This window comes from Candoia aspera, chromosome 12, assembly GCF_035149785.1.
Source record: "Candoia aspera isolate rCanAsp1 chromosome 12, rCanAsp1.hap2, whole genome shotgun sequence".
Lineage (NCBI taxonomy): Eukaryota > Metazoa > Chordata > Lepidosauria > Squamata > Boidae > Candoia > Candoia aspera.
The window spans coordinates 13,304,632-13,328,974 of record NC_086164.1 but is presented as its reverse complement, the minus strand read 5'-3'; the positions used below and the strand labels follow the sequence as shown (position 1 = coordinate 13,328,974).

At 38.8% G+C, this 24,343-nt stretch overlaps 1 protein-coding gene across 2 annotated transcripts in view; it reads right to left on the bottom strand.

The window, feature by feature from the left end:
• Nucleotides 1-1,737: 1,737 nt before the first annotated feature.
• Nucleotides 1,738-24,343, bottom strand: part of RPS6KA6 (ribosomal protein S6 kinase A6) — a 53,055-nt gene continuing 30,449 nt past the window's right edge. The window contains exons 9-22 of one of the 2 annotated variants that reach the window (XM_063313730.1): nt 21,471-21,613; nt 20,277-20,347; nt 19,103-19,191; nt 17,612-17,676; nt 16,819-16,921; nt 16,224-16,348; nt 14,920-15,045; nt 13,341-13,430; nt 12,699-12,857; nt 11,579-11,740; nt 10,992-11,068; nt 10,692-10,809; nt 9,278-9,418; nt 1,738-9,182 (exon numbers count right to left, since the gene is read on the bottom strand). In XM_063313730.1, the coding sequence (XP_063169800.1) occupies nt 9,057-9,182; nt 9,278-9,418; nt 10,692-10,809; nt 10,992-11,068; nt 11,579-11,740; nt 12,699-12,857; nt 13,341-13,430; nt 14,920-15,045; nt 16,224-16,348; nt 16,819-16,921; nt 17,612-17,676; nt 19,103-19,191; nt 20,277-20,347; nt 21,471-21,613 (1,595 nt within the window). In that variant the 3' untranslated portion in view covers nt 1,738-9,056. Of the gene's footprint in view, nt 9,183-9,277; nt 9,419-10,691; nt 10,810-10,991; nt 11,069-11,578; nt 11,741-12,698; nt 12,858-13,340; nt 13,431-14,919; nt 15,046-16,223; nt 16,349-16,818; nt 16,922-17,611; nt 17,677-19,102; nt 19,192-20,276; nt 20,348-21,470; nt 21,614-24,343 lie in introns of those variants that run through there. The other variant, XR_010068649.1, reaches the window with a different exon arrangement.

Below are 24,343 nucleotides of genomic sequence, written 5' to 3'. Positions count from 1 at the left end.
CTTAATAACTAAGTTGGTTTTAGGTTGGATTTGGGGAAGTAAGTATGCTTCTTGGTGGGGATACCCCTCTATTGTCCTGAAAAAAAATTAACCAAATCTAGATCCAATTATGTTTGTGCTATCATGTTAACTAGCCTTTTTGAGGAGTTAGGTACTGGAGAAGGTGATTATTATGTGATATTGGAAGATTGCTGTTTATTAGAATAGTTCAATCCAGAATCTATCCTGGGTTTGAGATAATGAAGGGAGATTCAACCTTTTTTAACATTTACAGATTGCTTGTCAGACTTCAGTAGGTGAGCCTCAGTTTTGGTGTTCTCAATCTGGTTTAGACTGAGACACCGTATCAGTTGTTCTCTCTTTTGTAGCACATCACTTTCAGCAAGTGAGGCTGGTGCCCCAAGGTTAGATCTTGTCCCTTCTATGTTATTTCCTATTAACACGGAAGAGCTGGATGCAGTCATCCAGAACCTTGAGCAATAGCGTCAAGAACATGCAAACAATGCACAGGTTGACCTCTCATTTTCACAAGTCTAACAGAGTGTGTGTGAAAAGCCCAAACATGTATCTGAACTCTGTTTGAGGGATAAATAAAGGCAAACACATTGAACCTTATGCTTGACATGACAATCTAATTCTGGCTGAGACTGAACTACTCTAAAGGTTTAGTCCTTCCTCTGAAAAATTTCCATCCCTGAAAGGAAAGATAACATCAGCAATGGAATGTCTTCTGCTAGAATGTGCTGATGCAATTCTATTGGCACATTCTTGTCTTGGCTACCCACATTTCACCTCTACACCAGTTAAGCCTTCTATAATGTGTTCTACACAAAGGCCTCCACAGATGGACTGTAAGCTTCAGTTTGTGCAGAATATGGCTGCTTGGATATTGATGGTGGTTAGGAAAATAGAACATGTGAGATAGAGCCCTTATACAAAGCTTTCCCAACCCTTCAGACAACATATGCTGGCTGGACATGATTGGAGTTATAGACCAACATAGATGAAGACATTGAGGTAGGATGGCTGAACGCAACCCAACTATCTTCTGCTTCAGAAGAAGCCCTGTCTGTAAGCCAACAGTATTTCTTTTTGACAAGCATGATAGTGTCCTTTTAGTGATGATCCCATACACTGTAGACTCCCTTCCCTCTTGAGTATATCTCCAGTACTGCCCTTTTTAAACTGATTTTGAATACTGTCAACTGCTTTCACACTACTAGTTTCCAAATTAATGAAACCACTTTAGCATTATTTTAAGATACCACTGTTTTTACAGGACCTAGGCTTTATAATGGAATTCTATGCTGCTATATGGCTTTACTGAATTTGGTTTTATTATATCTTATTTTTGTATTTATTATTGTGAGATGATTAGAATGACTTCTTAGGAAGCAGCTTATAAAAAATAAGTTATTAGGGGAAAAACCCCTTTGCTTTAAGTATTTTAGAACAATCAAAACGTCAAATTGAAAACCTTATGAATGCATATTTTTTGTTTTTATTCTAGTAGCCATGGACCTTTTTATTTAATGAGATGCCTCACAAGCTTTCACAAGCCATACACCCCATTCCTCATTCCTATATTGTCTTTGGGGAAGGGAAAAGGGAAGGGAAGGAAGGGAAGGGAAGGGAAGGGAAGGGAAGGGAAGGGAAGGGAAGGGAAGACGGCATTAATTTTAGCAGCAGGATATAAACAATGTATCTTTCAATACAATACTGGATACACCTGTAAAATAATGTAGTACAATGCAAACTTTAATGTCAATATATACACAGCCTGAAAGAAAAACTTAAGGAAAAAAAAAAAAGAAATTCTGAATGGAATAAATACAATATGGTACAAATCCACAGTCTGTCTAAGAAATGAGAGTTACAATATTGACAACAGGGTGGTAGATGAGAATGTTTTGCATGATCTGAAATCTTTAGGAAGTATTGCACCCTCAAATACCACGTAATTAAAGCTTGAACAATAGGATATCCTGTAATGCTTCTATGGTTCTGCAGCTGAAGACCAGTCACAGGTCAGAGTTTTATAAAGTACTTAATAGCCAGGTTCAGAGATAACATATTTTGACACACAAAGCCACGGGAAAACTTGAGCAAGCACATGCTATTCCTTCCCTGCTTGCCATGCACCAGCTGAAGGCTTCCTGACCACAGTTTCCCATTACATCCAAAGAAGGCATAAGTTTGGTAGAATTCAGAGTCTGAAAGCCATTTCAAATGATGGTTTAGATGCTGGCCTACTCCAGTTTGTTATCTATCAAGCTTTGGTTCTAATAGTGAATTTTGGCCAGCTCATCTAGTCTTCATGTCAAGCAATGGCAAGAAAGCGGAAGGGACAGTGTAGCAGGTCAAATCTAAAGGTCAACACGGCCTGGCATTTTAAACGGAAATAGTTTATGTTCAAATCAGCCTATTCAGTGCAAGAATGCGAAGTAGTTGGGAAGCTGGAAGGAAGCGTATTCACTACTGCCCCCAACAACAGTCCCAGCCCATAATACCAAGATTTCCATACAGAAAGAAGATACAGCTTTTGCTCATTTCTCCACCTCACCAAAAAACATTTTTAAACTCAACTTTTTGAAAAGATTATACTAGAACAAGATTGTTCTTAAAGTTCCCATGAACAAGCCTGCCTATTTGGAACTTAAAATGGAACTGACCTATGCTGTCCCAAAGAATCAAAACAGATAACTTTTCATCTAAATCAAATTTTATTATTCACCAGCAGTTTCAGCTAATCGGTACCTTTTTAAAAATCCTACTGTCAGCTAATATAAAGAACTAGCTAGTTTAAGTATAACTTCTAACCTCTCACAGTACTGAAGTCTGGAGGACACCTGTGATCTGAGTGCTTCTTAACCTCTGCCATTCATTTCAACTGTCTTGGGTAGAAGTGATTTTTCTAGAAAATTAGAGCTGAGCAAACTTCTATCTTGAGGACACTTCCATTAGTATCCACCCCAGAATAGGAACCTACAGCCCAGTACAGACTGCATACAGGTCTATAAGTGTACATCTACCACTTTCCAATGATCGGCTTTTTCTAAGTATGGACAAAATTGGACTGTCCATACAATGAGAGAGCAATCCCTGTATTAAATAATTAACCTTAGGAGCATTTTTTTAAAAGGAGGCATTTATAATGGGGCTATTGATTTCTTGGGTTACATACTTCATTTGAAGATACACGTGAAGATCTGCTTTTGAAAAAGGCATTCAGCAAGTGTGATAAAAACTAGTTTTCACCCACTTTGGTTTATTCCATCCACTTCAAAGTCATTGGCAGTCATTTCCCTTCATGTGATGCCACCTGAGGAGGTTTCTCTCTTCAAAACTGCTTTCATTTGCCAAATTAAAGAAAGAAACCAGACATCTCTGTAACACGAAGTTCACTCTTGGTGACCACATTTCCAGCTATGGCTGAAGAGATTCTTCCAGGACTTTCTTCTGTGCTTATTTGCAAGCAAACTGATTGCATAGAGCTACTGGAGACTTGTCTCCAGAATCTTATAACTTATCATTGACTATCTAGGAGGCTATAATTATTGTAACTCACCCTTAAGAAAAGTCATTAGGCCTCAGACATGCCCATAAAATACCCAAAACATGAGGTTTGCTCATGACGCTGTTCTCCTAGTCAACATATGAGACAGATTTTTTCCAACTGAATATTTTAAAACATCTGCATGCCCATTATTTACTCTCAGGGATCTTATTCTTCAAGGTTTTTTAGGAATTCAAAGAGGTCCTAGGCTAGAAAGGGCTCCAGTACTCTGGAGATGTTAGAGCTAAGTTTCCTAGTCATTTGCTTAAGATCTTACAGTGCAAATCTAAGCCTTCTCTTAGGCTTCCTTTCAGGCTGTGTCAGACCAAAATGCTGGACAAGATAGGATTTTGGTTTAGTTATGGGTGGGCAAATCACATGTGCCTCCTTTTCCACCAGCCCCTCTAGATAGCTTGCAAAATTAAGGGTATGAATAGAAGCAGTACGGAGCCAAGGTCATTTTCAATCCCCACAATGCAAAGATTGTTGTGCAGTCAAATTTGGGCCATTTTAGAGTGGAAATTGCCCACACTGTTTAGGGTGTTTTTTTTTTTTTTTGAATTGGGAGAGTTAAAAGTGAAGATTCAAAAGGTTTATTTTATAGAGGGTTCCTGATCATATTCCCACCCTTGAAATCCCTGTCGTGAAAACAACTTCCCCATGAGTTCATTCCAGCTTCCCGAAGGACATGATTTGCAATCCCCAACCCATCAAACACCGTGTAACACTTGCCTAGGTCTAGTCCATCATGATTTATCTGTCACCCACCTAATATTTTTTTCAGATGATTGCATTTAAAGCAACACATAAGGTGAAAATTCCTTGCTTCCTATGAAGATACAATATTAAATGTAAATACTAAGCTATGGTGTTGCATTGCCATTCTTTTTCCACTTAATACCATAATCTCTAATTGTGCAGAGTGCAATTCTGTTTCAATCATTCTCAAGAAATCTTTCCAGAGAAGAAATGCTTTTAACAACAACCAAAATACAACTAGGAATGAAAATGCACAATCCTAGAGCAATTTTCCCCAACCTGGGAGTTGCCAGACTCTGCAATACAATTTCCATCAATGCTGGCCATTGGCTAGGCTAATGGATTTTTAGACTAAGCTGTCTGGAATGCATTTGGCTGCCTAAGAGAGAAAAAAAACAACAACAACCAGCAGGAGCTATGCATAAAGGAACCACAAAAAACCACAAGCCAAGTTCCCTGACCCATTTAACTCTAATTAGAGTTCCAGTGGCCCACACCTGTCCTTTGGAAATAGAGCTACTTCTGAATGTGTGGCCAACATAAGGTACTGTTTACGTGAACTAAGCTACCCCATTGTCTTCTGCAATTGATGAAGGAAAATACGACACGTAGACACATCTCGAGATTGGCATCTTCATCCCTCACATGAACACTTCCTGGGGCGTTCCTACAGTGGCCAGGGTGCAACAGTGAAGCAAAGGGCAGGCTAAAGGCTCACAAATGGATCCTAATCAACTTTAACAATACGGAGTATGGAAACCAGGAGTACTGGCGATCATTCAGGTCTGTCTCTATAGGGTATGAAGCATGTTGTGTATGGACACCTGTCAAGAGTCTGAAGAAGGCACCTGACATTAAAGAGTTTTACTCAAAGGAAAGTAGTTATTAGGCTTCACACCGGAGCTTGGCAGCAAATCTTGCCTCTCCAGACAGTTAACTCCATATTCAGGAAAAGGCTTACTCAGTAGAAGATTCATAGGCATGACATGGCAAGTTTGGGCTCTTTATTGCAATACGAATAGAGCCGTATACACAGAGATTATTTGCTACAGTAGAATGCATAAGTCAAAACCTTCTCTGGATGGCCTTGGGAGGCACCTCATCTATGTGACAGAACAGTTCTCTCCAACCTGAGAACCACTGGTTGTCACCTCACCAGGTTCAGCCCTTACACTCCTGTCCTTCAGCCCTCAATCCTGTTCAGATCAGGATGCCTCATGAAGTACAAAAAAACACAATCTCTCATCGCCACATTTCTTCTCCTACTATAAGATAGCGAGACAGTACAGCATGCTTCCTGAACCCTGCACCCTCCAAGCATGTTGGAGTACAATCTCTATAATCCCTTAACAGTATGAGCAATGAGGCAGTGGGAACTGAAGTCCATCACATCTGGAAAACAGCCCGTTGGGAACAATGACCCAGAGCAATGCATTCTATTGCCATGGATGTTTGATCATCAGTCTTAACTGGCAATTCTATTCTGACTGTAACAAAAGAGCTGCTGGAGAAAGCTTTATCTCCTCCCTGCCCACAGCACCCTACTTGTTGCAGCAAAGACATATATAAATAATAAGCCTGGTGGCACCTGGAAGACTATCACATGTATTATGGCAAAAGTATGCATGGATCAGGGTGAACATTCATGGGTTGATATCTGGCTTTCCTTGCATGGCAAAAGATTTTACATTGCTCTATTCCACTACCATCTTTCCCCCCATCCCAATAAGAAATGACATGAGCTGTGTGAAAACTACTGATTTTAGATGTTTTTCTGGTTTATGAGCACTGATTGACCCTTATTTTGCTCTTTAAAAATATGATGCTTAAGGGCATCTGCTAGGTGGGGGATGTGCCAAAATGGGCAGGATGGCAGACATGGTGTCACGATGCAAGACCAGCCTTCTTTGCACGCACAGACAAAAGGGGAGGGACTTGCCTCATGACATTCTGCCTACTTTCTTGCCCATTTGGCCCACCACCTGTAGACACTGCGGATATCCCTATTTCAATGGCCTAAAACATGCTTATAATACCAGAAAACTGATTTAAAAACCCACAATATACTCAGCTGTCTACAACTGTTCACACTGAAATCACCAATCCTTCAAGTCAGTTATTTTTTGTGGTTAAGGCACAGTACTATAGATGACCAAAACTATATTTTTCCAGTCTTAATTGCAATTCTCCTTGAATCTAGTGTGATTTCAAAAGTAATTTTCTGTTGACTAAGAGTACCTATTTGCTACTCTGCTCTTCCAGTACAGGATTCTTCAATTATTTAACCATCTCCCTCAAACTTAATTAATTAGCAAAACTTGGAATGTTCAGTGCTCATTCAGGATGCCCGGAATGTCAAACTAGGATTTGTGGGCTGAGTTCATATCCCAGCAAAGCAACACTTTCTTCCTGATGATGTAAGGCCAACTGCTTCTCAGTTATCCTAATTAGGGTTAAGATTCAAATCAGTTAAAAGGCTCTGAAGGTTAGTTGTTGAAAAGCCCCTGAGATTTGTTGATTTCCTGCCAGTCAGAATGGACAATAATTGTCTAGAAGTACATTTATTCTAACTTGAGATAAGTCCGATTTCCTATGTGCTATAAAAAGAAACATATAACTTAGATCATATGCTGAGCTCCTTAAAGGAAGGAGGTTGAGTTTAAGCCAAATAAATCTTTGCTACTGAAATGGATGGAAAAGGTGGTCTTTTTCCTCAAATATTTTATGCCGAGCATTTCCAATTGCCTATTCATATTTGAGAACATTTAATGAATTTTAAAAAGGCATTCTATTTTCAGACTTCAGCCTGAGCAGTTTTATTTAATCCCAAATGAATCCATCAATAAAAGAATAAAGTATTATTCAACATAATATTCAGAACTCTTTCGCATGTTCTCTCTCTCTCTATATATATACATATGTATGAAAAAAGATCTCTTGCAACAAGCTCTCTAATTCATTAACGGTTATTCAAGGAACTTGCAATCAAAACAGTTGATTCTATATTCTTAGGATTTTGATCAACCTCTTTAATCTCATTTTACAAGAAAATAACTCAGGAATCCATATTAGCATATCTTTCTTTGGGGGTGGGGGCAGAGGAGGGAATCTTCTAAGATGCATTTTCTAAGAAAACTTAATCTATATCCAATATGGGTTAACTTGACCAATCTCCTGATTTTTCCCAGTCATCATTCTGATCGTCATTGGCTTTCTCCTTCCCATTGAATTTATGGGCCATTACTGTACATGTAGCCGGACTGAGAGCAGAAGTTTCTCCCCATTGAAGCATCTTAAAGCTTGGGTCAGAAAAGCTCAAGAAATTCTTTAAAGCTTGCACCTTTCCAGCAGATAGCAAAGTTGATATTAAAAAGGAAAGAAAAGGGGGAAAAAAGACATTAATAGAAGCATTTATCTTCAAAAATCTTTATAAAATGTCAGAAAAAAATGACACCAGAGAACTTTTCAGTGTGTGAATAAATAAAGTCTGTTGTGAAATACGGTGTGTGATTAAAAACATCACTATCTTACAACTTAGGGTGAATAAAATGCTATCCCAGGATGAGAAAATTCAGCCACAATGACAACCAAAAACCATGAAGGGAAGAACAATAGAGAGCACAGTGCATTTCTAAGGTAGCTTGATTTGTTTTGTCTTAATACCAATCAAGTGTTAAGGTCTCTTTCTATGGCAGGCTTGCGTCTAGAATTTCAGTGCAAAGGCAGTGTCCGTCCTCCTATGGTGAAATGAAATGAGCACAGACTGTATTGCACAAATGTTCACAGGTGATGAAACAAATCTAAGCCTTAGGACATGAGATCACAATACTGGAGGAGCTGAGATCAACTCAGTGCCTTTTAGATACAGGGTAAATTCCACATACCTTACTCTGTATCTAAAGTAGAGTATATCAAGCAGAGACCTACTTACCCCTTCTTGAAAAGCTCCAATGATGGTGATGTCATACATAATGTTAAAGTACAACAGATTATTTATTTTCCTAACAACCGCCACTCTTCAAAAGCCTTAAGACACGGCTAGGTTGACCAAATCTACAGCTCTAATGAAGGCTTACACACTATCATCTCAGTGTATGTCCATGGATTATTCTACCTGTACATTAGTTTTTATAGATAATTGCCTAACACAAACAGAAAATTAGGGCTTCCATCACACATTTTACACCAGGATATCCATCCCAATGGTCCTCGGCTTGCTGTACCAATAAATTAAATGAATGGAGTCCATTGGTAAGGTGACCAATTTACAAAACCAGAGCACATCATGTTTAATGGATTTTTTCTTTTCGTTTTCTTTTTTTCTTTACAACAGGGCCAAGATAGCAAAAATATTAAAACACTGACTTTTTCTTCTGAATTTAAATTTACAACTGGAGCAGTGTCTATGGTCCCCTAATACATATCATTATAAACCGGGTGAAAACTATACAGTATTTAAAAGTATTAACATAATGCAATAGATCTCAGAAATGAATGTGTACCGAAATCCCTCACAATCGTTGCGAAGTACCTTGATGCTACTGACATCAATCTACTAACTGCAATAAAACCTCTAAACTGGTAGAGGGTTGTTGTGGTTGTTTTTTCCTTTCTTCAACTGAATTCAAGTAGCGTAGGAGGAACTTGTATTTGCCTTTTAATTCACAGGGCAGGCAAATACAGAGCTGCTTCTTAGATGCTTTTTTTCTCTGTTCCACATGAGCTAAATGCCCCAGCTGACCTATAAGTCTGTGGATGTTAGTTTTTTCATGCTTCTCCGCTGAGCTAAGCTTGAAGCTGCAACAGGCTCCAAAACAGGCTGAAATGTCTTGTTATTCAGTGCAGAATATGTGGCAGCCATGGCCCCCTGGAACATAACAACATTAAATGAAAGTCACCTTACCATCCACAATAATTAAGATACTAATTCCCATCCCTGGGACATGTTGATACCAACCTTACCTTCACTAAATGTGGTGCATCTTGCCTGTTTAGCTGGTAATGTGGCAATTGATCCCTACAGGCTATCCATGAATGTTTCAGAACTTGCTCTGCAGTATATCTTTGATGTGGATCTACATGTAGCATATGAGATAGCAAATCCTGGATTAAACAGATAACAAGTGTTATAAGCACAATTTAGAGAAGAGCAGCTTATAGACAGTTGGATTTGGCCGTTCTGATATTGTCACTCATACCAGGATCATAACAGTGATCCTTCCACCCAAGGTTTTCAGGCTACTGGATTCTAAAGATATCAGTAAGGTACATCATGATCAGTGAATTGCAGGTTCCATTCCTGACTTCAGAGGGAACCAAGATGTGAAGTAGAGGCATGGATGACCCAAAAAGGCAGAAAAGCTTAACTGTGAAGAAGCAGTTAAGCTTTCTGAAAATGGGATGCTTCGGGATTGGAAACTGTTCATTCCCAACAGGCCTTCATCTTAACTCTTAACTGAGATGTAGATTCCCCCCACCTGAAATGAAAAGTGATATAGCTTGCATACTGCAGACTTTTAAAAAACAATGACTGGAAAGCTCAAAGTAAGATTAATATGCACACTGAGTAGTGTATATCTCATTAGATGTTTCTACTATGACATTTTTGAATAATGCTATTGCTCACAGAAAACCACGAAGCAGATCTGAATTTCAGTTTTTAGAAGCGGTAGAACAGAAAAGCACCATATATCAAGTTGCATGGGAACATAGCAGAATACACAGATATGGTTAGCATTTACATAATATATTGTAAGATTTACGCAATATAAATCAAAGGAAACTTATACAGCTTGAGATTCAAGGGTGGAAAAATTTTGGGCCCATGTATTTTTTAAAAAAATAATCTAATTTTAGCACACACATGGTACTTTCTGGGGATAGAAGATTTAAGGACCAAAAGTAACATATAATGCCTTGCTTTTTACATAAAGTTAATTTTCAAATGTTTGCAGAAAATGCTTTAAAAATTATTTATGAAAGGTAGCTGTAGGTTCCGTACTATTGATCATTATCAAAAAATATATTCACAGTGAAACCCTGATTTAACAGACATTTTGGAGCACTGATTTTACAGACATTTTGGAGGAGAGGATGTGCATTGCACCCAAATGTCTGTTAAATCCAAATTCATGATATTTGCATAATTATGCAGATGAGGTGATTTATTTTATTAGTGTCTGTTGCATGAATCCTCTGGAATCCTCTGGATACAACAGGCCTGGTCTATTATTTGGGGGCAAAGCCTAGATGCACATTTTGTCTATTTCATCTGAAGTATGTTAAATGTGGAGTCTTTTCAAGCAAAGGTTCACTTGTCATTCCATTCACACAGCTGCCTGTAATTTATAAAGTATAAAATAAAACACATTTATACCTTTGCAGCATCTGACACAGTGTCCCAATTGCCTCCACTTAAAGAAAATTTTCCACTACCTATTCGTAACAAGATTTCTTCAGGGGTATCATTGGGACCATTAGCAAAAGGTGTGTACCTAAAAAATAACAAAAGAATATTAGTTTCTATTTCATCAGTAGTTAAAAAACATAAATGGAACTTGCTTATTTAGGATGGATTTCATACGCTGGGTTGATCCTATAAAATAAGCGGAAGAGTCATGGCTTTGAATATCTGCAAAGTTCAAAGCTATGTCAACATGAGAAAGGCACATCTCACCCTGCCAGCATTGTATAAAGGAGAACACCCAAGCTCCAAATATCACAAGCAGCATCATAGCCTTGCCTCATGAGAACCTAGAAGATGAACAAAAACTCTTTTATTGTTAGAAAGACAAGGCCCCACCATACTCAGATTTAGAAGTAAATTTAAACCAGTGTTTTTCAGCCTTGGCCCCTTTAAGATGTATGGACATCAACTCCCAGAATTCCCCAACCACCATGCTGGCTAGGGAATTCTGGGAGTTGAGGTCCACACATCTTAAAGGGGCCAAGGCTGAAAAACACTGGTTTAAACTAACGGCCACTGTGCTGCTAAATAAAATAGTTACTTTTCCCTGCAATGCTGCAATATTATACAGAGCAGTAATCATCATTCAATTAAATTCTGGCTTTCCATGTTTGCTTCTACGCATTAAGGAGCCCATTTATGTTTGCTCTTGTGAGAGAGAGTAAATACATTAATATGGTGCAAGGAACAACAGAACAGAGCAAGCTACCCTCAACTCCCCAAGAATTGCATGCAACAGAAATACTTTCTGGAGATTTAAAAAGACAACTTGTAAAACTAAACAGAAGAATGCATACCTCTGGTGCCACAAAATTAGCAGTGTAGCAAGGCGTTAAGAGAAGTCCATTCTCTCCCCGGAGTTGCTTTGCAAAGCCAAAATCACAAATCCTGATAGAATCAGCATTATTAGAATCGTCCATATATAAAATATTACTTGGTTTAAGATCCCGATGCACAACCTTAAAAACACATACAAAACCCAACTATTCAGGCTGAAAGCAGAAAAACAGCCACTCCAAGTCTTCCAAAATGTTAAAGAAGATTAAGGAATTCTATCAGCCTCAGGAGCAACACAAACATAGGAGAACAGAATGAGTGATTTAATGTTTGAAGCCAATTTCTACAAAAGCATGAGCTCAAGATCAGGAGCTCACCACAGAATCAATTTATTTGGCTGTAATTTAAAAGTTATCACTAAATCTGGTTTTCTTTTTTGCTTACAAACACCAGATTCTAAGTCAGGTTTGTTTGTTTACTGATTTATTCATTCATTCAACTGCATTGCTGCCCATCTCAACAAGTGACTCTGGGTGGCAAACGATCTTCAAAGGCTTCCAACGAACGCCATCTCTCTCTCTCTGTCTCCAGCAATTGCCAGTTAAATTCTAAAATGCAAATATCCCACCTAGCTTTGTTTATTATGCAGAGCAATATCTGGTGAGCTCTTCTCCCCAAACTAACCTGTTTCCTAAAATGATGTACATATAGGAAAATATAAGGATTTCAGTTTTTGTTTGTTTTCGGTGCCTTTGAGTCCGTGTTGACTCCTGGCGACTGCCTGGACAAGTCCTTGCAGTCTTCTTGGCAACATTTTCAAAAGTGGTTTGCCACTGCCTGCTTCCTAGGGCCGAGAGAGAGGGACTGGCCCAAGGTCACCCTGCTGGCTTCATGCCTAAGACAGGACTACAACTCACAGTCTCCCAGTTTCTAGCCTGGTGCCTTAACCACTACACCAAATTGGTTCTCAAGAATTTCAGTACATGGATATTTATGTATTTAAAAGATGTGTATGGCCACCCGTCTTAAAGCACAACTCTGGGCAGCTCGCAGCAACAATAAAACCACAGAACCATACAAACCATAAAAACATATCATAAAGCAAAGACCAATTAAATTATCAAAATGTGCACAGCTTACTCCTTGACAATGCAGATAGTCCACAGTTTTAGCGATAGTATATAAAACAGCACTCGCTTCTCGTTCTGAGAAATACTTCTGTCTGAGAATACGATCCAGAAGCTCACCGCCCTTCATCAATTCTGTGACAAGGTAGATATATTTACCATCATCGTACACCTGTAGAAGTTTAATACAGTTGAGTAACACATACTCCAAGAAAGCTGCATGAAACACAGGGTCTGCCTAGAGGCATACTAAGCAGAAGGAATTGCTTTTGCACAAATACCTTTTTTTTTTAAGGTTGCAAAGATTCCAAACTACTGAATAGTCTTTTGCTGCTCCAGCTTGGCAGCATGAGAGAGAGGTCTTCAGGGATTGGGAAAAAAGAGGATCAGGTGTGATGGGTTCTTTCCTTTGCTATAAAGTTAATACAGATGAAATTACATTTCTGTTCAGGTGGGAACAGTAAGTCCATAGATCTGTGTACCTATAAAATCTGCCACGACAAAGCCTATTTTTAATCAAGCAGAATCATATTTCACCGACAAATATTGAAAGCATCTCTTCTGCATTCCAGTAGAGACAGAAGCAGAGGAAAGAACGTCGTTCTATCAATATTTACAGTTTGTGTATTATTTGGAAACCAAGCAGAATACTTACATCTTTTAAAGTAATAATGTTAGGGTGCTGCCCATAGCGCATCAAGATTTCAATTTCTTCAGAAGGATCTCTCTTACTTTTGTCAATTATCTGGAGGGGGAAACAATGATAACAAGGAAAGGTGACAGGATATTAAATTCTGCACGATTGCCATTTAAGAAAGAATGGAGGAGCCTCACTTTTCAAGGCCACCTTGAAACATGGGCTTAGAGCAGTTTTTTTTAAAGATTTTCTATCCCACCTTTATTATTTTTATAAATAACTCAAGGTGGCAAACATACCTAATACTCCTTCCTTCTCCTATTTTCCCCACAACAACCACCCTGTGAGGTGAGTTGGGCTGAGAGAGAGTGACTGGCCCAAGGTCACCCAGCCAGCTTTCATGCCTAAGGCGGGACTAGAACTCTCCTACCATGCCTGATTGGCTCTTGGGCTGAGAGAGAGTGACTGGCCCAAGGTCACCCAGCCGGCTTTCATGCCTAAGGCGGGACTAGAACTCTCCTACCAAGCCTGATTGGCTCTTGGGCTGAGAGAGAGTGACTGGCCCAAGGTCACCCAGCCGGCTTTCATGCCTAAGGCGGGACTAGAACTCTCCTACCAAGCCTGATTGGCTCTTGGGCTGAGAGAGAGTGACTGGCCCAAGGTCACCCAGCCTGCTTTCATGCCTAAGGCGGGACTAGAACTCTCCTACCAAGCCTGATTGGCTCTTGGGCTGAGAGAGAGTGACTGGCCCAAAGTCACCCAGCAGGCTTTCGTGCCTAAGGTGGGACTAGAACTCACAAGCTCCTGGTTTCTAGCCGGGTGCCTTAACTACTAGACCAGACTGGCTCTTCCTCCCTTCAATTCCCAGAATTGCCAAGCCAGCATTACAGTTGAGAGCCAACACTTCTAGACAGTGCTAGGCTAGAGGCAGTATCTTTGGAATATGTCCTGAGCATTTCAAAGCATGGGAATTCCTCATATATGAAGCAGATACTGAACCTCTCTGGCCATAGACCATAGTTCAAGGCAGGTACACAGATGAGACACACACAAGGTAATACTTCTGAGATACTTCAAAAGATGGATTATGGACAAAGCAGCAAGCATGAAAGGCCTACCTACGCAAGGGCTGTGCCACTTCAAATCAAATCCTGAACTGTCTAAATGACAAGAATAGCATGCTAAGGGAACCCATCCGTTGGTAGATGCAACTCATGGACTCACATTCTACCCCAGGCCAATTAGATGAGAGGAAGTACCAGCAGTAGTGTAAGATTATGGGCTTTATCTACCTAATGTTAAACTTTTAGATAGCACATCCACAAATAACTGAATACAGTGACATTTCAACCCCCCCAAGGAGGAACCATGTACTGCAAAATTCGCAGCTTATGAGCAGACTTCTAGAAAAACTAAAATGAGTCCTGTGTTTTGTACGTGCCCATTCTAAATAAGATGAAAACAACTTAAATCTTAATTTAACCTAAAACTGTTAAGAAGAGCTATAAGACATTTACTAAATGTGGGCCAATTCATGTAGGCTGCTATAAATGTTTAGATATTTAAAGTGATACGGAAAATACAGTCCCCTACATACCTTCACAGCAAATTCCATGTTGGAAACGGTATGGGTGCAGCGCTTGCACACGGAGTAGGAGCCCACACCAATGTCTTCTTTGAGTTCATAGGCGTCTGTGAAGAGTGCACTGCTCCCATGAAGTTGCTGAAGAACATGTAAAACAACTTACAAAACCTTGCAATTTCTTCATAGATTTTTTGGAACATTTCTGCAGGCATCCTACTTCTTATCTGCTCTATACCACTTGGACTTGTTTAAAAAAATGTAACAGTAAGGGGAAAAAAGGCTTAAAAAGAGCATGTAAATTTTAAGTTTTAGGCTTAGTGGATGCAGATGTTGATGCATCACAACTGGTTCACGTATAGCATTATACCAGACTTTGGTTAATTTTAGATTTAGTATGATACCCATTTTCTGCAGTCTGTAAGCCATGGCTTCTTTCTTTGGATGGGTCTGCCACACCCCTAAACCCATGACAAACCACCTTAGCCACAGACATTTTCAGCCAACTATGGGAAAATAGTGTGACATCACAACCCAAACAAATAAACAAACCTTTATTACGGTCAAACTCCAGTATAAACATCACATCCCAAGCCCTACAATTAGGTACTTGTGTCTCAATGTCAGCCCCAAATGTTTATGTTAGGGGTGGGGTTGGACTGTGATATCATGATGCTGGTTTTGTCATTTCCACATGCACCCCCCCAAAGACCCTATGGCATCAGCAGTTAATATTAGGTGTGAATCTGGCCTTTTTTGTTCTAAATTAGCTATGATTAGTCCCAAAGAATCCAGTTTCCAACCATACTGAATCTGGAGTGACTGAAAGGAACAATAACTATACTTAACTGTATTTTATCATCTATATGTAGTAACTAATCATGACTAAGAAAAGTACATTCTAACATTTTCTATAGGATAAGGGGAAAGTGTCAGTATGAAACTCACTGAAAATAATTCCTGCGCGGTCGCATAATACAATTTAATAGTTTACTCTGAAGTGCAAACAGGGATATTAGGTGACCTAGATGCTCCAAAGAAGCCTTCATTTTAAGCACCTTTCAGGAGAAGGAACAGACATACTTCATCTTCCCAGTCCAGAAACCATCATTCTCAACCGGTGAGAACTCTTCCAACTTAATCCCTACTTTTTTTTTTCTGAGCCCCACCAAACATCCATATTTACAAACCAGAAAATCAGGCTTTTACATAAGCAATGCTACTCAAAAAGCATTTCTTATGAGTTTTAACACTACATACAGTAAGTTGGTCAGAGACGGTTGTTTCAATGCTTCTGCACGCAGACAGAACTATTTTACCTGAACTATTGGCAAAATGTTGTTGAGAGGAGTGATTTTGTGGTCCTCTATAGTGCTTGTTGCAACAAAACTGAAACCTTTGAAGAGCTGATGTGCGTTAGCGCTTGGTGGAACTCCTGGAGAATCTTAATTAATTGCAGAGTAAGATACGTTAGGTTGCTCAAAATATACCATAAGGAAAAATATATTATGATGCAGATTTATCGAAGTATCCTCTTTCTGAAAAACAGCAAATCTAAAGACCTAATTTGTTTTCATGCTGTACCCAAGAAATACACAAGTGAAAGGTAGAAGGTAGACAGACTTGATTTTTTTAACCATATAATTAGCATGGAAAACTAATTTCAAATCAGCAGCATTAAATAAAAGCATTCTTTAAACAAAAATCTAAAAATTAATAGAATCTTCAGACTATTTTGGGTGGAGACCAATAGGAATGCCCTATAATATTTATTCACCTAGGTCACTCTAATAATTTATACCTATTCCAATTATTATGCTGATCTTTTAAATGGAAACTTCTGCTGTAGAAGAGGAATGGGGGTAGGGAAGATACAATACATTAATACAGTATAATCTTTTCAATGGGTATTACCTTTGGGAGTTTTTGCTGTGAATTCTGGATCAAAGCAAAAAGTGTCTTCTGGTCTTCCAGAAGCAGGTTTAAATGGAGGCTGGATCTCCCTCCTGTAAAGTTTCTGGAATCAGAATCCCAAAAGATTATTTCACAGGTTACCATGGATTTATACTACTTTCCTAATGAGAGGTTCTTTGCTTTTGCAGATTCAATTTTAGAAACATTTCCTTTCTGCCCCTGTGCCTCTTCCCACACTTGCAATTGTCCCCAGAGCCATCTGGAGCAACGGAAAGAGGAACTGGCAAAACTCAACTTCTCCTCTCCTTCTGTTACAGAAGACTTTGCTTCTTCAAAGAGACTTATATGAGCGAAGGAAAACTAGTGGATGTGAGTGCAAATATTCTCCAAGCACTAGGCAGTCACTATAGAACCAAAAAGTAACAGGCTTTTCTTGAACCTGCGTCTCCTGTTTTTGAAAATGGTTTTGAAAAGCTTCTAAATGCTATGAAAAGAAATAAAAAGAAGTTCCTAGGTACATATGAGTTACACAGGAGGAGGAGGAGGAGGAGGAGGAAGGGCAGGGGGGGAGGAGGAGGAGGAAGAGGAAGAAGCTTTCTTCCAGTTTACTGTAGCATTATTGCCCCTTTCATCTTTTCTTTCTCCAATAGAAAAAACGTATGTTAGCAATTATTGCTTTACCTGTGCAAGGTATTTCCCAACATTAAAAAATGCAAGAGTTGCCAAGTGTTATATTAAACTCGAGTCCTTACTAGAATGGTATCCTGAGTACAGATTTATTCCATAGACTCACATTCCAGTCAATGGTTGAAAAGAAGGGATGCCTCTTTATTTCTTCAACCCCATCAGGACCAGCCCCTATAATTTCAAGGAATGCAAAGCACACAATTATTGCAAATCAAACAGCAGACATACATGCTGCTGAAGGTCCCCACCTATTGAGGGATGCCGTGGGAGGGGTCCTAAAAGCAGGCATTCTTGATGGAGGTTCCCCTCCTGTGGAAGAGTTTGCACCTCTGTGGCATGGGTAGCTCTTACTTTCTTAGTCTTCTGGAAGCTTGTAAAACTATGGGTCTTTTTGAAAGCCTTTGGAACTTGAGGGTTGCAGAGCTCCCAATGCCAGGAGAACCCATTATAAATTTTACTTTAATTATATAGTGTACTTCCGGGATTGCGGCTCGCTGTTATGATGGCGCTGGCCATGGCTTTTGCATTCCACTATGAGTAGCCTTGACCAAAGTGTTTGTTTCATACATTCATAAATAAAATAAAATAAAACAAAACAAAACAAAACACCGAAAAGAAGCACTGAGCTTGATTTCCCAAGCCTCAGCTTCCCATTTTCTACACTGCTCTTTTTGCATTGCAAGTCAGTGTCAAAGGGAGATTGCGGTCTGACACAGTCATACTACTGCAAATGAAAGATAAATCACAGGCCATACCCAGGTGCTTAAGCACTGAAAGTGGCTACTGCTTTCAAAGACAGAGCATGTCCTTTTTAAAAACCAATGTAAGATATACCAAGGCTAATTTAAAAGTTCTTTCAAACAAAAACCAAGAATCAGGAATATTTAGATATTCAGCTATGGTATTCTTAATAGTAGTAGTAAAGGTAAAGGTTTCCCTTGACGTAAAGTCCAGTCGTGTCCGACTCTAGGGGGCGGTGCTCATCTCCGTTTCAAAGCCTTGGAGCCGGCGTTGTCCATAGGACACTTCCGGGTCATGTGGCCAGCATGACTCACGGAACGCCGTTACCTTCCCGCCGAAGCGGTACCAATTAATCTACTCACATTTGCATGTTTTCAAACTGCTTGGTGTGCAGGAGCTGGGACGAGCAACGGGAGCTCACCCCGCCGCGCAGTTTCGAACCGCCGACCTTCCGATCGACAGCTCAGCGGTTTAACCCGCAGCGTAGTAATAATAATAAAATCAATATTCGTTATCTTAGCTTTGACACTGTAGCGTTCTGGAGTTTCATACATAGTTTCACAGCTACCTAGGTGCCTTTTTGTGAAAGGTATGGCTTCCAATTCTATCATCTCTTTCTTTCAGACATGCTATCTTCCTAAATTTGCTTGAAAGGCAAGAAACACTGTCCACAATAGATTATATTGGGCAGGTTATGAACTGATACAACACAGTCTTCCAGCCTGGGTCTTTTGCAATGTTGCAGACTAAGGCATTTCTCTTCTCTAACCTTTGACCATAGTATTTGGGGATGAAGGTCCAGAACATCTGGAAATTCCCACCTCAAGGAATACTGATGTAAGCAGTACTAACTTACCTAGCCTGTTTGAAGGATTCCTTTTAAACAGCATCCTCAGAAGACTCTGAGCTTCAGGGCTAAGGAATTGTGGCATTCCAAGTTTTGCTCTGGGAAAAGAGAAAATTCAGATTCAAGATGTGTTTCCTAATTAATAAATCAAATGCAAACAATTTATTCAAATGGGACTTTAACTGAACTTGAGCTTGGTAACAGTTTCCAGTGGACAAGACATTGTCCAAAGTGACAAAAATTATTGTTCTAGCCTAAGTATTCTAAAAAGGTGCATTTAAGCAGGTTATAAGAAAAAGGTATTCTTAGCACAAACTTCAAGGCTGCAATACATAACAACATTATATTTTCTAGTTTACACTATTCTGATTGAAACAAAAATTCTATGGTGCTTTCATCTCAGAAGCAAGCTTTAGCTGTCTGCTCGTTTGATGGGATAATATGCAGACTGTTGTCCTGGGAAATCTGTGGATCTTCATATGTCACCATTTGGTAACTCAGCCAACAGGGTCATTGGTCATGATTACTGAAGTCACCTCACCTCCCATAATCAACCAGAGTCAACATCTGGAAAGCCAGAGATTCCACTTCCCTGCCTGTCACTTTAACATCCCCCATATGATCAGGTGTCCCTTCTCAGAACCAAGGCCTGAAAATTCTCACTGCAGCTGGAAAGTCAAGGTTATGCACACACTACCTTGAAAACAATCCTCCACCCTACTTATTATCACAGTCCAGAAAATATGAAACTAATGTAAGAGAAATGTTAAATGCTGCAAGAGCTAAAAGGCCGCTGCCTTGGATATCCTAGAAATCAGTTTTCACAATTTGTGTGTGTGTGTGTGTATATGCGCCTTCAAGTCATTGTTGACTCCTGGTGACTGCCTGGACTAGTCCCTGCAGTTTTTTTGGCAAGATTTCAGAAGCGGTTTAAAATACCCTTTTAAATAAAGCCTGAAAACATTAAATAAAAATATCCAACATGCAAAATTGTCACTGCAAGTTTCGCCGATATACAATTTTTTCAAACAACTTAGATAATGGATAATTGTTTGGATGGGGCACCATTTATCACTCCAACTTGACAATCATTACATGGTATCAATAACATGTAATCCATGCCATCTTTGTTAACTTGCAAATACTTAGCAATAAAACTATTTCTGAATAGAAAAATACTTACTTGAGTATCATATTCATAGTTTCATTTCGGTCTTTACCTTGAAAAGGTAGTGTACCAGTGAGCATTTCAAACTGAGAAAGAAACAAAGACCAAACATTCAGAAAACGAACACAGAAACAGACAACACTTAAACTTCTAGAACTGGGAATTAAGAAAACCCTCCTTCTTATTATAATGCATTGTAAAGGTGCACTAACTTGCACTAAAAATAACAGAATTAATAAACTCATAAAGCAGCTAGATAATAAATCTATATTAAACAATTCGGGTAACATTAGAAAGCTTCTAAACATTTTGCACTGATATAAATGTGGTTAATTTTAATAGAGATATTTAAATATTCAAGAACAACTATGTTGGCTGAAAATACATTTATAACTTTGTTTAAAGAGTTAATGACAACCATAAACCCTCCATTACAACCACATTCACCATTGCATTATATAATATGATTTTCATCATCAAATGCTGCTTTGTTACTTTATCAGCTATTTTGCTTAGATCAATTAACATAAAGTGTGTTTAGTTCAGTTCAGAGAAGAGTTACAAATAAAACACTTTCCCGCATGTTGTGATCTTAGCAGCAGAATTACGATAATTATAAATTATAACTTATTACAATTCGTTAAATTTGTATGCCACTGAATCATTCTGACTCCTGGCAGCTTACAAGATAAAATATAATAAAACTCCCAGGTAAGAGTTTTATTGTAGGATTCTCTAGCCTAAAGGTTGTAATAAAGGTTTTAATTTGATCTGATAAATACCTCTTACCATAAACCCTTCATTACAACCACATTCACCATTGCATTATGTAATATGATTTTCATCATCAAATGCTGCTTTAAGTGTTACTTTATCAGCTATTTTGCTTAGATCAATTAACATAAAGCGTGTTCAGTTCAGTTCTGTAACTGCCCAGAGTCCCCTGATGGGAGGAGATGGGTGGGGACAAACTAAATAAATAAATAAAACAAGGGAATATGTGTGTGTGTCTGTGTCTGTGACTGTGTGTACATAAAAAATAAAATAAACAAAACATCCATGGCAATAAAAACTCAAACAAATATATTTAACCCACAACACTAACACACCAAACCTAACACTGTATCACTGCTATAATAATACATTAACTTCCATAATCTCACAAGGTTATGACATGCAAAGCAAAATCAGGCCATTAATGCACAGTACCATTAGAACACCAAACGACCACCAATCAGCACTTTGATTGTGGCCCCGCCTGTTCACAACTTCAGGGGCCATGTACTCTACAGTACCACAGAAAGAATATGCTTTCTTTTCTTGATCAACCGACTCTTTGCTTAAGCCGAAGTCTAAAACAGTATCACAAAGACATACCAAGTAAGGAGACACTGAGGAACATCGGTCATAGAATGTTAAGTTTAGCATATGTTACACCACCTGGAGATGAGAAAACAATGGCCCTCCAGCTACCATTAAGAGCCTACTTTCCTCAGCCCCATCCAATGAGAAGTCATAATGGAAGGTACAGCCCACAAAGGGGGATAAATCATGTGTCATGGTACAAACCCCCAGTCCTTTGGTACTTGCATTATAATGTTGTATGCAGTACATAAGGGGCCAAGCTTGCAACATGCCATGATGCAAATGTCATCATCCTGACCAAATCTTGCCTTGCTGCAGACACCCTGAGCCCCATAACACCAGGAAGGTGATAGGTTCCTTTCTACAGTCTAAATTTCAGTAGACTGAGACCCAATAAAACTATCAACAAACTCTTCAAGTAATTAATAAATAAAACGATGAAAATGGACCCGAGCAAGCCCACTGAAATACCCACAAGCTGCATAATAACACAGCATTGCTTTAATACTATGTTTCCTGTCTCTTCCTAGTTACATGAACTAATGATTAATTAACATTACATTATGCTTGGTTTGAAGAATGAATTATGCATAAAGTAAGTTATGATTGCGCACCATCCATAAAGATATGGACTTGCTTTAGATGTAAAAGCAGTATGTCTAACCACTGTGTCAATGAAAAATTTGAAGAGGAGAATCAGTATTGGACTTCACTCTAGCCCAGTTTCTGTAAAGCTTCTTCAGAATAGGGCTTTGATCTCTGCCTGGTTTCCGCCAGTGTCCAGGAATAGAGGTGACAGATTTGTACAACAGTACAAAGACCAAGCTACTATTTTTAACTGTGGATCATTCCAGGATCTTTCTCCAAGAAGAACCTGAAGAATTTTTACTTTAAGTTGCCTTTCAACTTAAGGCAAGCTCCCTCTTTGCATCAGATCACACACGGTCAGAATACATCCATACGATTGTTTTTCTCCCAACAAAGAAGCAGAGTCCATGCCTAGCTTCTATACTCATTTCTGCTGACCGTATTTCGGTGTTTTCAGCCAACTTTAGTGCAGCAAGGTGGCCAATGCAGCTTTTCTCCCAAGTGTGCTTAGTTCCCAGGTGTCATTTTTAGATATCATTCAGTGATAAAATGCGGGCTAAGCTACCTGCGTTCAGCACTGAATTAGAACAACGAGCATCAGTACGTCTCCAATAGGCGAAAAGCCACTATCTGGTTTTAAATTAGTTGCATTTCTGTCATCTATTTAGAGAGATTTGTTGTGGTAGCCCTTGTTGTTTTGATTAGTTGTTTTATGATTTTATTGGAGACTTCGTTTTGCTTTTATTGTACATACATATTAGCGGCCCTGACATTGGTGCTTAAGATGTTATAAATAACCTTCTGACAGATCCAAATGGAACGGCTTCTTCGAAGGCACACCAGATACTCTAACCAGCATGAAAATAAGAATCAGAAACACAAGAGAAAATTTACATGTTCCAGAGAGGATGAAAATGGGTAAGACATCCACATAGCCGTCTCTGAAAGTACAACTTCCAGCTGTACTTTATACAACTGTTTTCAACTCATTTTTAATGGTTGTGTTTGAATCATGCTGATTATTTTGTTTTGTGCTTTAATCGTGTACACTGCCCAGAGTCACATGCATGGGATGGGCAGCTATATCAATTCAATAAATAAACAAACAAACAAACAGAGAGAGCATGAAGCTAGGATAGCTTTATTGTTTTAACTTGCTTCATGTTAATTTCAGCCTATGTTTGGAGTATTATTTTAAGCTTGATCATTAGCCCGTCATTCTGAAGGAGTTTTATCTATGTGGTCACCAACTTGATGGCACATAATCAGTCAATTAAATATCTTTTACTAGCCTGAAAGCATCTCAAAATATGAAGAACCATAATATCCATCGAAAAAATGCTTTATATGAGAGTACCCCCACTATGAATGCGCTGCTCCACTGGTACTTATGCCCTTGTCAATCCAGATGTCATGAAGGCACTATTTGAGATCCCAGTGCTAACTATGTCATTTAAAACACAATTGCCAAATTAGAAGGAATAATCAAAAGCATTGACATATTGGAATCCAGAAGAAACTGGCAAGTTATAACTGCCACAGTCTCCTTGGAGTTCAATTATTATTGCTTCTTGATTGCAGTTAGGTATCCAAGTGCTTCAGTTAGAATATTTCAGCCACTTAAAAATACTTTTTTTAGAAATGTTTCATATTAAAGTATTTGACATGATGATGTAAAAATGCACACATATCAAACCAATGTAATTATTTTGATGTATTTTGTTAAATGTATTATGGCCACCCACTCCAGAAGACTCTGAGGCCATGACAAAAAAATTCTGCCCTAATAATGACAATCTCAATGTTTTATGGATTAATTCTGAAGAATTTACAGAAGGGTTGATCAAGGAAAACCAAGCCATATGGTACTTAAGGGGGTTCTTTGTGGTGAACTTAATATCTTAGTGTAGAAGCCATTCAGTATTAGTTCCAGGTACCTATTTCTGTAATTCTGTAAAAATATCAATATTTCTCACTCTGTAATTTCTTCATAACAGCCATCTGAGGATATTATCCAAGCATAGTTAGTTTTATCATAATTTATACTGATGTTTTTTATGCATGAACCTCTCACTCTGTCAGCAAATATCTCTCATCATCTTGAGTTGATGATGAATTAGGTTCAACCC